Source organism: Ictidomys tridecemlineatus, chromosome 4, assembly GCF_052094955.1.
Source record: "Ictidomys tridecemlineatus isolate mIctTri1 chromosome 4, mIctTri1.hap1, whole genome shotgun sequence".
Classification (NCBI taxonomy): domain Eukaryota; kingdom Metazoa; phylum Chordata; class Mammalia; order Rodentia; family Sciuridae; genus Ictidomys; species Ictidomys tridecemlineatus.
Genome location: NC_135480.1, coordinates 202,325,641 through 202,338,159, shown reverse-complemented (window position 1 = coordinate 202,338,159; position 12,519 = coordinate 202,325,641). Strand labels below are relative to the sequence as shown.

Sequence of the window (12,519 nt, the reverse complement as noted above, 5' to 3'; positions counted from 1 at the left end):
GGTAAAAGGGTGAGAAGCACTCTCAAGGAGGAGGGCTGCAGTGATTGTCAGCACCCAGGCCGCCCTAGGTACCCAGAGCAAAGGCGGCTCTAAGATGGGTTCTCTGGAAGAGCCCGCTGAAATGTCCGACAAGGACAAACCCAAACCTCACACATCTGACCATCCATCATGTGTGGGCTAGCTAAGCCAAGCATCAGCCAGGACTAAAGCTGAGAAGTTGGGGCTTCACAGGCAAAGCTGAGGGCACCCCGACCCCAAGGAGGGGGAAAGACAGGATTCCTCAGGAAGTGGAGTGAGAGGAGGCAGGCAAGGCCAGTTCCTCCTCACATCTGCCAAAGCAGCCATGCTCTCCTGGGCTTCTGCAGCCCTGTGGGGGCTGGGCCACAGTTAATAGCTGTTGAATAAATATACACACTAATAGAGCAAGATGAAAATTTCTAAGCCCTTTTGATCTTAACCATTCTCAGTCTGAGAAGTATTTGAAAGAGCCTGAACCAATGTGTGGTGATTTTATGTATTTTGAACTATGTGGCTGAAAGACCTGGAAGACCTCCTAATGTTCCATCAGATGAATAAGGAGGACCCCAGCTTGTCTGGACCTTAGTGACTCAAGTCAGTACCTTCTTGCTGAAGTGACCAACCTTAGAACAAAGGAAACTGCTAGGGGAGGTTGGACCTCTGGGTGGAGGGGCTGAAAGACCTAAGCTATTCAGAGGCCTAGAACCCTTCTGGCCTCAGTTTCTGAGGAGAGTCATAGATTGAGGTGTGTCCCAGACATTGTCCCTTCAGTGATCTCAGAATGCATGGGCTCTGAGCATCTGGTTACAGTGAGCTTCCTTCAGGAAACACAGATTGAGCTGAAAGGGAACCTGGTACCACCAAAAGATGCTTGGAGACTGGTGTATGATTCCCTGCAACATTCAGATGTCTCTGGCTATTTGGCCAAACTCTGGGCTAATCTGGACCCTGTAATCCTTCAGAAGTTCTTACTAGAAGCTGCAGTGGTGTCATGGAGCGCTGTCACTGGAAGGGCAGATGTGGAACCTGGCTGAGGTGTGCCAGCGCTCAGAAGTACAGTTAGGTGAAGCCCTGACTGGCTGGTGAAGCAGAGCAGGAAGCTGCTTGGTGCTGGCAGGCGCTGCCACATCCAGCAGCATATGCCTCTTCACCAACAGAACTAACTTTTCTAAAAGTCGCTCCAGGAACTTCCACACAAATGTGTGGTGATTTTATGTATTTTGAACTATGTGGCTGAAAGACCTGGAAGACCTCCTAATATTACATGAGATGAATAAGGAGGACCCCAGCTTGTCTGGACTTTAGTGACTCAAGTCAGTACCTTCTTGTTGCTGTTAGAACAAAGGAAACAAATAATCCCTGAAATCCTGACAACCCTGAAGGATGTAAATATGATGTCCATTCTACAAATAAAGGAAATCAAGGGTGGGGAGAAGTGAGGAAGCGTGCTGGGAGGTCACAGTAGGAGCCAGTGAGGGCAGAAGATGGGCTTGAAGTCCTTACTTTTATACCACATTATTACTCAAACGTGCAAGACAAAAACCAGTTCCCTCAAACTACAGGCCTGTGGCTTCCTGTTGGAGCCCTGCCAGAGGCTATGCCTATCTAGGGTACATCTGGGGCTGTGGCCTTGTGGCAGGCAGCATGTGACATGTGCACGTCTGTGTCCCTAGGCCCATGGAGAGACTGCCTGCAGGCCCTGGAGGATGGCCATGACATCAGCTCCATCTACCTGGTAAAGCCTGAGAACACCAACCGCCTCATGCAGGTGTGGTGTGACCAGAGACATGACCCCGGGGGCTGGACTGTCATCCAGAGGCGCCTGGACGGCTCCGTCAACTTCTTCAGGAACTGGGAGACATATAAGGTGAGACCCAGTGGGGCCTGTTTGCACTGCCCACAGGTGACTGGCCCACCCCAAGGCAATTAGAATGAGGACAGGGCCATTTTTGCAAACACCAGGGCGGTAAGGATAGGCTCCTATTCTGTCTACTGCTAGCACCTGTCACAGGACAGCAGTTAAGAGTTTGGACCACCAAAACTCCACAGGGCAGAGGGACTGCTTGCTCCAGCCTGGGTGTGGCAGACTCTTGCTTCCAGGTGGGGTTTCCATGGGTATGACTTATTCTTGGTGCCCAGAAGGGGCAAGGCCTGAGGCTTTCAGCCCTGGGAGATCCCAAAGGGCTCCTGGAGAGAATTCTGATACTACCGGAGTCCTAACTGCAGGGCCCATCTCAATTTGTAGGGCACTGCAGTGCTCATCATTGTAGAAAGCAAGGCTGCACCCCACTCTCCTTCTTCTGGTACTGAGGACAGCCTAAATGGCTCGGGCCATGGGAGTACCCACAGGGATCTTGTACATGACCTGGTTTAACCTCCAGCACTTGAGGAGGACACTGCTATTGACCCGGTCATAGGTGACAAGGGAGAGTTCCTTGCTCACAGCTACATAGCTGTGACATGCAAAGCAGTGACTGCAGCTTAGCCCTCTGAAACCAAAGCCATGACTCCCTTGGCCATAATGCCTCTACATGTGGCTCTGCCACACCCCCTTCTTGGGTCTCTCTCTGTCTTGGCTCCCTGGACCACCTCCTGGCCAGCCTGTATTTCTGCTTCTCTTCCATATCCCAGCTTGGAGGCTCCTGGAGTCTCTCCTCCACACTTCCTCCTCTCCTGTGGAAGGACTGTGTCCTTCCTGCTCGTCCTGGATGGACCATCTAGGGAGGATAATGATAGCGCCTTGCTCTTAGGGTCGGCACGAGGGTTAATAAAATAACCTGGTGAAGTTCTTGTGACAGTGTACACGTGCTGTAAGTGCTCACCAAACCCTAGAAATGGTTACTGCCAATGAACCATCTGCTTACGAGACTTTGGTGGTCAACATGCAGCTGATGACCCTAAAACTACCTGTCAAAAACAACAGTAAGGTCAGCTAAAGATGGCGGTGGCGGGATGAGCCAAGTAAAGTTTGTAGCTTAAGCCCCCCCCCACCCCCGTGTTAAAGGAAGAACAGGTGAGGCATTGGCTGTTGGGAGGAGAGCAACAGGGTCAAGACAGAAAACCATAAACCATATGATATTATCAAGAAAAACTCAATTTTTGATGTCAGAGCCAGAAAAATTGAACAACTACCAGAAGCAGAAAGGAATCTACTTGAACATGCATCTACAAATATTGAACTTAATGCTGCTCTCCGGGGCCTAACAGCAGTCTTTTTCGGTGCATCTTGCATGTAACACAGGTCCAAATAGCTGCTGGCTTACCAATGGCAGTGCTCCCATTTTGACAGTGAATGCATCTTTCAAAGGTTTTGTAAGCATACCTTTGAGTACAGGTCATTTGAACTGTGAAACCTGTACTGTGATACGGGGTGCACCGGTTGATTTTGTTTTAGGAGGTCTATACCCTGTTTTCTTAGATATACCTGTAACTTGTGGCTTAGCAGCCAGGTACAATCAGCCCTGCTGCCAGAGAAAGTAAACACCTTCACTTACTGGAATAGAATTTCTAAGCTTATCTTTTCAAAAATGTTATTTCCCATTTTACTTCAGACTATGTTTATAGCATACTTTGGGTCTAGACAATATAAAGTACTTATAAAAGCCCTTCAGTTACCTGAGCCTGGCCTAGAAATTTACTGATTTTAAGCAAATGTATATACAAAAATAAAATTTTAAAGATTAAAAAAAAATGCTAAAAACTAGTAGGTTTTCAATCTTGAAGGGAGTCCGGGTGGATGTGACATGTCCCTCACAACTCACACCTGTCTGGTGTGCTAGGGCTTATGTATTACACGCACCCACAGCAGGGAGGTGAGGACTCTGTCCATGAATGGTGGCCACATGCCTACTGTGTGCCAGGTTCTCAATTGAGCACATTGTCTGTGATTCTGCAGCAGCATGTGGGGAAGGCAATAGCATCCTCAAGTGAAGGTGAGGAGCCCAGGACTCCCATGATACCTGGCCCAGAGGGGGCATGGTCTGCTCTCCACATGACCCCTCTCCACATGTTTGATTCACAACTGAGGTTCAGAAAGGTGAAGTGACTCTCAAGTCACACAGCCACCATGTAGAGGAGCCGGGATTGGAGCCCAGGCCTGTCTCTGGCTCCATTTGTTTCCTGGGCTGCTCTACCTAGGCTGAGGGTCTGGCCGCTGGTGAGGACACTACAAGCTCCAAACTCATGCTCTCCCTTATCTTCCCCAGCAAGGGTTTGGGAACATTGATGGAGAGTACTGGCTGGGCCTGGAGAACATTTACTGGCTGACAAACCAAGGCAACTACAAACTGCTGGTGACCATGGAGGACTGGTCCGGCCGCAAAGTCTTTGCAGAATATGCCAGCTTCCGCCTGGAGCCAGAGAGCGAGTATTATAAGCTGCGGCTGGGGCGCTACCATGGCAATGCGGGTGACTCCTTCACCTGGCACAATGGCAAGCAGTTCACCACCCTGGACAGAGATCATGACGTCTACACAGGTAGGAAAAGTGGAGTCAAACCCAGGAGCAGGGCAGGGAAAAGAGGTCAACCAAAGCCAGAGGCCACAACCCGAGGGCTTGGGAACAAGGAGTCTCTCACCCTGTTCCCACCTCTTGAATATCCCTTCCTCTACCAACTGCCCTCAGATTCTCTCTGCAAAGCTGGATTACAGTGGCACTTACCAAAAGGGAAAGGCAAAGAGATGGACACTCTCCTATGCCAGGCTGTGCCCTCCTCACCTGTCTGAGGCAGACACGCCCTGGGTTCCAATGCTGTCCCTACCTCCTCTGCACACTGCATAATCTCCCTGGGCCTTGGTTTCCACATCTATAAGTAAGGACAATACCTACCTTGCAGGGCAGGGAGAAGGTTAGAGAGAAGGTACCTGATAGGACTCCGCACACAGCAGGGGCTTGAGTTAGCATTGATGCTAGTGGGCTCTTGGCCATTACTGTGTCATGTAATGTTAATGCAATGCGGAGGGGAAACCAGATAGGATACATGAAGTGATTTGTTCAAGGTCATGTACCTCAAACCCAGGACTTATATTAAGTTTTAATTAGATAAAAAAACAAGGGAGGGGGCTGGGGTTGTGGCTCAGTGGTAAAGCGTTGCCTTGTACATGTGAAGGAGGCACTGGGTTCGATCCTCAGCACCACATATAAATAAATCAAGGTACTGTGTCCATCTACAACTAAAAAAATGTTATAAAAACAAAACAAAACAAGGGAGAACACAGGAAATAATAAGATACGCAGACACAGTCCTGCCATGAGTGCTGACATCACACTTCCCCACAGTTGATGCCTCCCAAGGCCCCAAACTCAATCTGTAGGTTGGTGACCCCTGTAGCTAGCACCACCCCTGGGCTGAGGCTGAGTCTGCTTTCCTGGGTGAGCCTGGCTCCTCCTGCCTGGTCTTCCTTTCAGTCCTGGTCTGAAAGCAAGTCCTCCCACCTTTGTACTCAGCAGCCTCTGGGGACTGTCCCAGGAATGGCCTGTGCTTTAGGATGCCCTAATACCTATGCACCGTGGTGAAGGAGCTTCACTCCAGGACCCCAGGCAGCCACGCTCTAGCAGACAGGTGTCCTGACATTGGGGAACAGGAGAGACGCAACCCACCTGTCCTCGCACTACACTGGTACTGTACTGACCCTGGTAGAGAAGCAGGCCCTTGCTGTGCCAAGGCTTCTGAAAGAGCAGGGCAGGAGGATGACCCTCAGCACTGGGATAGGGTCTGCTGTAGACTTCTTTGGGGTGACATTGGGGAGCAGTGAGAACTATGTGAGGGCTCCTTACCCTTGGGATATGTGAGGCCAGAGCAGAAGGGGTACCCTGGTGAATGGGAAGCAGACCATGGTATGCCACAGGTTTCCTTACTCCCCAAATGTAGCACTGCCATTTGGTCCTTGTAGCCTTGAGCTGAGGCCCCAGAACAGCTCTGGGAATCTGGGGTGCCTAGGGCTGATGCTCTCCTCCAGCTTTCTGCCTCAGGCTGCTGTGACCGTCTCATTCTGTCCCAACGTTTCCACTGGAGCAGGGCTGCCCCTCCATCAGGCCCTCCAACCCCAAGCCTGGCAGGAAAGCTCCTCTTAGAGGAAGGAGTCCCTTCCCAGGCCCAGTCCCCCCAATTGAGCAGCCCCAGTGACAGTGGCTCCTCTGGTCCTTCCCACCCTATGGGCACTGTGCCCCTGCGCACCTACTCACACTTTGCCCACGCTTCTTATTGTTCTGAACTGCTTGTCCTTGGCAGCAAAATTCAGCATGATGTGATATGCCAAGAGTTTTATGGAATATCCTTCTTTTATGAAATAACACAAGAAGTTATTTGGATGGAATACAGGCTGGGGAAGAAAAGAGGGACATTTCATCTTTAACACTTACTTTGTCATTCTATAAAGACTTAATACAACACTTTCCACTCTTAAAATCCTAAGAAGCTCCCTGCTCACCCCCCAGGCCACTTTCACTTTCTCCAGACCTGAGGTGGGGGTAGTGGAATTTTTACCATCCTCTAAGAGATGAGGATGATGCAGGATGGGAGGGAAGCCATTGATCTGTGATCTCACAGCCCATGAGTTATAAAGTCCAACTGGCTCCAAATCTGGCCTTTGACCTCTGCCACAGAAGGCTCATCTCTCCAACAGTCTTACTCTGAAGGCCTCCTAGAGAGGATCTTGCGGGAGACCTGAGCACACCAGGGACAGGGCACAAAGCTTGCTTCCAGGGTCCTCCTTGCACCCTTCTCTCCTGCAGGAAACTGTGCCCACTACCAAAAGGGAGGCTGGTGGTATAATGCCTGTGCCCACTCCAACCTCAACGGGGTATGGTACCGCGGGGGCCATTACCGGAGCCGCTACCAGGATGGAGTCTACTGGGCTGAGTTCCGAGGAGGCTCCTACTCACTCAAGAAAGTGGTGATGATGATCCGGCCCAACCCCAACACCTTCCACTAAGCCGCTCCCCTCTGGATCTCCCGTGGCCATCGGCAGGAGCCTGCCCAGCATGCAGCCCCAGCACAATGAGCAACTACTCACCAGCTCATCCTGGGCTGCAAGGACTGAGAGCTGGATTCTGTTTTTTGAAGTCACTGTGTCAGATAATGAAACTGAACTGGTACTGTGTTCTCTGTCCCTCCTCTACTTTCCTTCAAATCAGACAGCCCCTCATGTTTCTAGGACAGGACTGCAGACAACTCTTTCTTTAAATAAATTATCCCTACAATAAAACACCATTGCAAAATACCTTCATGATATACATGTGCATGAGCCTCTCCATGCACTTAAGTGTATGCCACATGTATATGCATTGCATACTATCACATGTGATTTGTCTAGATACACATATGGGTTTGCTATATATACACCGAAATGCACTCCAACTCTCAGACATTAAAGTCATCCCCAACTTTGCTCTTTGAAGGAAAACATTTACTTGATGCTGTGTTTCTGGAGCCTAAGGGCAGATCACAGGCTGTGTAGCCCCGATTCAAAGACTAATCCTCGGTGTTGGCGCGCCTGGATTCTTCCAAGAATGTCCACAAGGCTCATCTCTCACATAGGGGTTCCTGGCTCCCTCTCTTAAGAACCCCCTTGGGCACCTACTCAAATTTCAAAAATCATTTCTGTTTTTATGCTTTCTCTGTTCTCAGGATTGTCACCACCTTCCACCCAGTTATTCACTCACCCAGCGCCCTCTGTGTCAGTCCCCTGCTGCCTACACATTCAAGGCGCCCTTTCTCTTTACCCCTTGCCCATCCTTTTCTACCACAAGACCTATCCTTCCAGGCAAGAGTCCGCCACCTCTGAGTAGGAACAGTCTGGGCGCAGGTTCTGGCCAGGGAAGGGAAGGCCAGGCCCAAAGCTACACTGGCGGCCATGTAGATTGTGTATTCAGTTCTGTATCTTCCGCTCATACTTTAGCCTCCATGTCATTTTAACCTTCACCCAATAGTAGCCTACCTTGCCAGAGACACTCAGCTGAAGAGACGTCATCACTAATGTGCTGGGGCCCCCAGATGGCTACAGACTGGAGATCCCATGCTCAGGTGGACCAGAGTCTGCACCTCATCCCCCAACTACGCTTCTCTGGAGGACAGGGGCCACCAGACTCCTTGGTTGGTGCGCTGCAGCATGGCGGCTTCCTGAATCCTGCCAGTCTCAGTACTACCGGGACGACTGCCAAGCCAGGGGCAAGAGATGAGTCAGGAAGGTGAGACCCTCCCCGGTGGGCACATGGGTCAGGCATGCGAGATGTGGGGCTTTTGGTACTGTCCACGTCTGGGTGCGTGCCTATTACCTCAGCAGTTCTCACAAGTGTACCATGTAGCATGTTTTGTGTATATAAAAGGGAGGGTTTTTTAATATATTCCCAGATTATCCTTGTAATGACACAAATCTGCAATAAAAGCCATCAGTGCTACATGATGCATCTACCCTGTGTGTTACTGTTTTAGACTGCTTTCCAGGGGCCTCTCACATTGGGCCCTTTAAGATTTGGCATCTAGGGCACATGCCCAATCCATGCCTATGGCACTCTCCCTATCTGGTTCCTGCCTGCTCCCTCCTGATCCCTGTGCCAGCACCTCAGCCAGGGTGGCTCTCTGGAACCCAGCTCTGCGCTTCTAGTTACATTCTGAATACTTCCAGTGGGTGTCCTAAGAGCACCTCACAGCCAGGCAGGCAATCTCTGAGACATGCTCCCCCAGGCCAAGCCTTCCTCCCCACCACATCCTCTGGCCTCCTCTCCCCCAACCACTGCAGTGGGTGCCCCACCAGGAGCCTCTATCTCCCTCCTCCCAAGCCACACCCCCCACTAGGCACCAGATCTGTCTCCTACTACAACAGATCTGTGACTTGGGAAGGCAGGTCTAGACATGATAGGAAACCTTGAAGCTATAAAGGAAGAGACCAAGGGATATGACTTAATTTTTTTTTCTGTCTTCCAAAAAAGCAAAGCAAAATAAAACACTACCAAAATTGAGATGCAAATATCAAAAGAAAAAAATATTTGCATGTAAATAGCAAATCCAGAATTAATACTATGACATATTCCAAGCTTTCAAATTAAGAAAGATACAAATACTGTGATAGAAAACTTGGCCAAGTATGTGAACAACCTTAGAAGTTGCAAATGGCCAGTAACACGAGAAGATGTCAACTGCAGGGAGAACTAAGGGGTTGCACTGAGGGAAGGGTTAGCCATCATGTGTTGCCTCTCAGACTGGCAAAGACAGGACTGAGGTATAAACTGACTATTTTTTCAAGAGTAAGTTGGTGATATCAAAGTTTAAAATGCATTTAGGTCCTTAGACCCAGCAGTTCTTCTTAATCATCAAGAATACAACTGTGGGAAAGCCTTCTGGAGTGGGGTGTAGTTAAGGAGACTTTGTGTGTTTGGTGCTAAGGATGGAACCCAGGGCCTTGCAATGCTAGGTAGGTGCTCTGCCACTGAGCTATACCCCCAGTCCCAAGACTTGATGTTTGTAAAGCTTATTACATGCTTAAAAATGGACTTCTATTTTTTATTTCACCTTCATACAACTCTGTGAAGGAAGGATTATTATTCCCATCTCACTGAAGAGCAGGAGGCTTGAAGCTGAGGCTTGAAGTCAAGAATGTGCCACCAGGAGTTAATCCAAAAAGGACTAGGTGTTGGCACTGAGGACAAGTTCTTAGCCCTCCTTCTACCTCTCAGTCAGTTGCTTGGTCACAGGGGAATGCTACCCTGGCCCAGACCACAGCCACACCTCCTCAACATCTGGAGCAGAGTTGGAAGATATAGGAAACTTAGGCAAAGGAAAATGAGGTGCACCCTTACTGCTCACTGGCATCATATCCAAACCCCAAAGCAGAAAGTTCTAGAAAGTCAAGCTAGTCAATATGAAGAAGTCCTTTATCTGAGCTATCTGGGATCCAAATAAAAGCAGACCATGATACCAACTCCCACTCCCCACCAAGCCCTATCCTGGCACCCAAATCTGGGTATTATCCAAACCATACTGTGGCTATATGGAGCAGAGGAGTAAGGTCCTTAAAGGTATGCAGCCTGCTTTCCCCAGAGTAAAAATGAAAGGGAGGAGGTCAGTTCACTGGGTAGCACCTGGAGAAAGATCATGGGAAAGGGAGTTGGGCTCAGGGACCCGGAGGCTGGGGACCTTGAGCTATTCTCACTAGCAGACAGCCAGTTAGCATCTGGAGGTCTGCCCAAGTCAGATCAGCAGTGCTCCTCTGCCTTCCAGCCAGCAAACTTGTCAGGCCTATAATCACAGAAGTACTCCATGGCTGGCACCTCTGTAAACCTAGATGGATATCAATAAAGCCCAGACTTCCTCCAGTGCCAGCCAAACCCCCACATCCCAGTTTTGGCCAATACTTTTACCAGTAATGGTCCCCAAGCAGGTGTCACAAAACAGAACCCCCTTCTCCAAATTTTGCCAGTGTGAGCAAGATTGAAAGAGAAACCTTCAAAGGACTTGAAGCAATGACAATGGGAGTCCTCCATGCCTAAAGCCCAGACACTCAGGAGTCCAAGGGGTCCTCCCTGAATTCCAGGACCACCTCACCTGCTTGAAATCTGTTAAAGAAATCCAGGCAACTAGATTAAATAAAAAGGGCACATTTTGGGTACAAAGATGTAAAAAGGCACTCCCTCTGCCTCAGTTTTACCTGGCAGTCCCAAGACTAAGGACAAAATAATAGTTGCCAGGATCTCATATTCCAGAGCTTGCAAGGTGCAAGATCATCATCACAAAGGAACAACCTCAGGCTGCAGCTTAGTGATGCCCACCTGAATTCTATGTAAGAAGTGCAAGGAAAAGATCATGAGGTGGGGGAGAATGATGTGTCCCTATGATATGTCCTCTGCCACACAGGAAGAGGAGATGTCTTCCTTACCCCAAACCATGTGAGAGGGATGACAAGGAACCACTCCCAGAGCTGGTGAGACCCAAGCCAGCAGAGCAGTGAGGAGTGTAAGATTCTGGAAGCTCCCAGACAGCAGGCTACCTGGATGGCAGGGGTGGGGGCAGGGCAGCAAGTATGGAACAAGGGAAGAAGAGGGAGCATCAGCTGAGCTGGAGGAGCAGCATTACTCTACCAGGAGCAGGTGAGGTGCCCAGAGAGAGGCTGGGTAGCAGAAAAGAGGAGACGGAGTTCAGGCTGCGTGCCAGGGACAGGCAGGTACAACTCTGGAGGAGAACCGAGCAGCCACGGAACATGGGCTCTTTCCTGTTGCCTCTTCTAGCCCCTGCTCCAATTCCAAGGGCCAGAAATCTCTGTGGGAAAGTGGAGGACACAGTGGGGCTGGCCAGGATTCAGCGAAGAAGCTGACCTGTGCCCTCCCCAGCTCCAGCTGGCTGGCTTTAGGAGTCCAGACTCATGAGTGCTATACAGGACTATCTGGAATGATAGCATTGTCAGAAGGAACTGGGCTTTGTCAAGCCTGACACCAAGAAGACCAAGGGGCCTGCTGAGTTCTCAGCTTTGCTGGGAAAAGAATTAGTTTACTGAGACGCTTGAAAGGACACTGCAGAAAAAATAAGGTTGGTTTCTTCTTCCACCTGACTGAGTCCAGCTCATTTAATAAGCTGGTTATATAAGGACACGAGGTATCTCCCTGAGTCCACGGGCTGGGATGCAGCTGGGCCTCCCGAGGGCCAGGTCCAGAAACTGCCTGGAAACCCTTCAGGAAAGAAGGCGGCACCCTTCCCCGCCCCGCTCCTCTCCCCTTCCTGCAGGATTTCTTTCTCGGTTTCTCACTGTGCACCCGTCCAGAGTACCCTCACTCCCTGTCCCAGCAACAGCCCCACCTGGCTTTCCTGGGTTCACACGTCCCCCAGGTCTGAGAGCCAGCATCTCTACATTCCCATGCCAACTCCTGGATGAAGAATCTGATTGGCCAGCCAGGGACCCTGGCTCAGAGCTGGGCTGGGTGGAATGAATGCTGCTGCTGGGGCGCAATGCTGTGCAAGAGACAAGGAAGTCCCAGGTTCCCAAGGGTGGGGGTCATGGGATGGATCTCTATTCAAAAAGGGGTTTAGACTATACTCCAACTGTCATTGGCTCCTATCCTCTCTAGAGACCATGCATACTTTGCCAACTAGATGGATTCCATCCCATTACTCATGTGAAGGGGTCCTGTTTCCCAGGCTCTCCCTACCTGACCACATCCTTTCCTAAAAAGTACACCTAACCCTTCCAGGCCCAGCTGGGTCACTAAACATGACCCCTGGCTATGCCCTGATGGGGCTCCTCCTGCCCTTGCTGGGGACACTGGATTTCTCAACAATCTCTGGATAAGAGAAGCAATAAGCTCCCCATTGCTGGGGCCTTCCTGGCCACATTTTGCTCTGGGCAACACTGATACCATCTATCATTATGGGCTACTTTTCATGTTCCAGGTAGCATGCAGGTTTCTAAATTTTTACAGCCCTTTAAGATGAGTTTTATAATAACCCTCTCTTCAACATAGAAAACTGAAGCTCTGTGATGTAAACAACCTGCCCAAGAAGGTGCAGCCTGAGAA

General features: G+C 50.0%; 2 protein-coding genes and 1 pseudogene across 26 annotated transcripts in view; 2 read left to right on the top strand and 1 right to left on the bottom strand.

The window, feature by feature from the left end:
* Angptl2 (angiopoietin like 2) overlaps positions 1 to 8,415 on the top strand; it is a 34,910-nt gene extending 26,495 nt beyond the window's left edge. For both annotated transcript variants that reach the window (XM_005320978.4, XM_078048238.1), the window contains exons 3-5: positions 1,692 to 1,885; positions 4,224 to 4,494; positions 6,751 to 8,415. In XM_005320978.4, the coding sequence (XP_005321035.1) occupies positions 1,692 to 1,885; positions 4,224 to 4,494; positions 6,751 to 6,950 (665 nt within the window). In that variant the 3' untranslated portion in view covers positions 6,951 to 8,415. The remainder of the gene's footprint in view (positions 1 to 1,691; positions 1,886 to 4,223; positions 4,495 to 6,750) is intronic.
* The window catches only part of Ralgps1 (Ral GEF with PH domain and SH3 binding motif 1), a 246,469-nt gene that overhangs the window by 107,334 nt on the left and 126,616 nt on the right, over positions 1 to 12,519 (bottom strand). The gene's annotated exons all lie outside the window — the stretch shown is intronic.
* LOC144377458 (transmembrane protein 126A pseudogene) lies at positions 2,853 to 4,292 on the top strand (annotated as a pseudogene).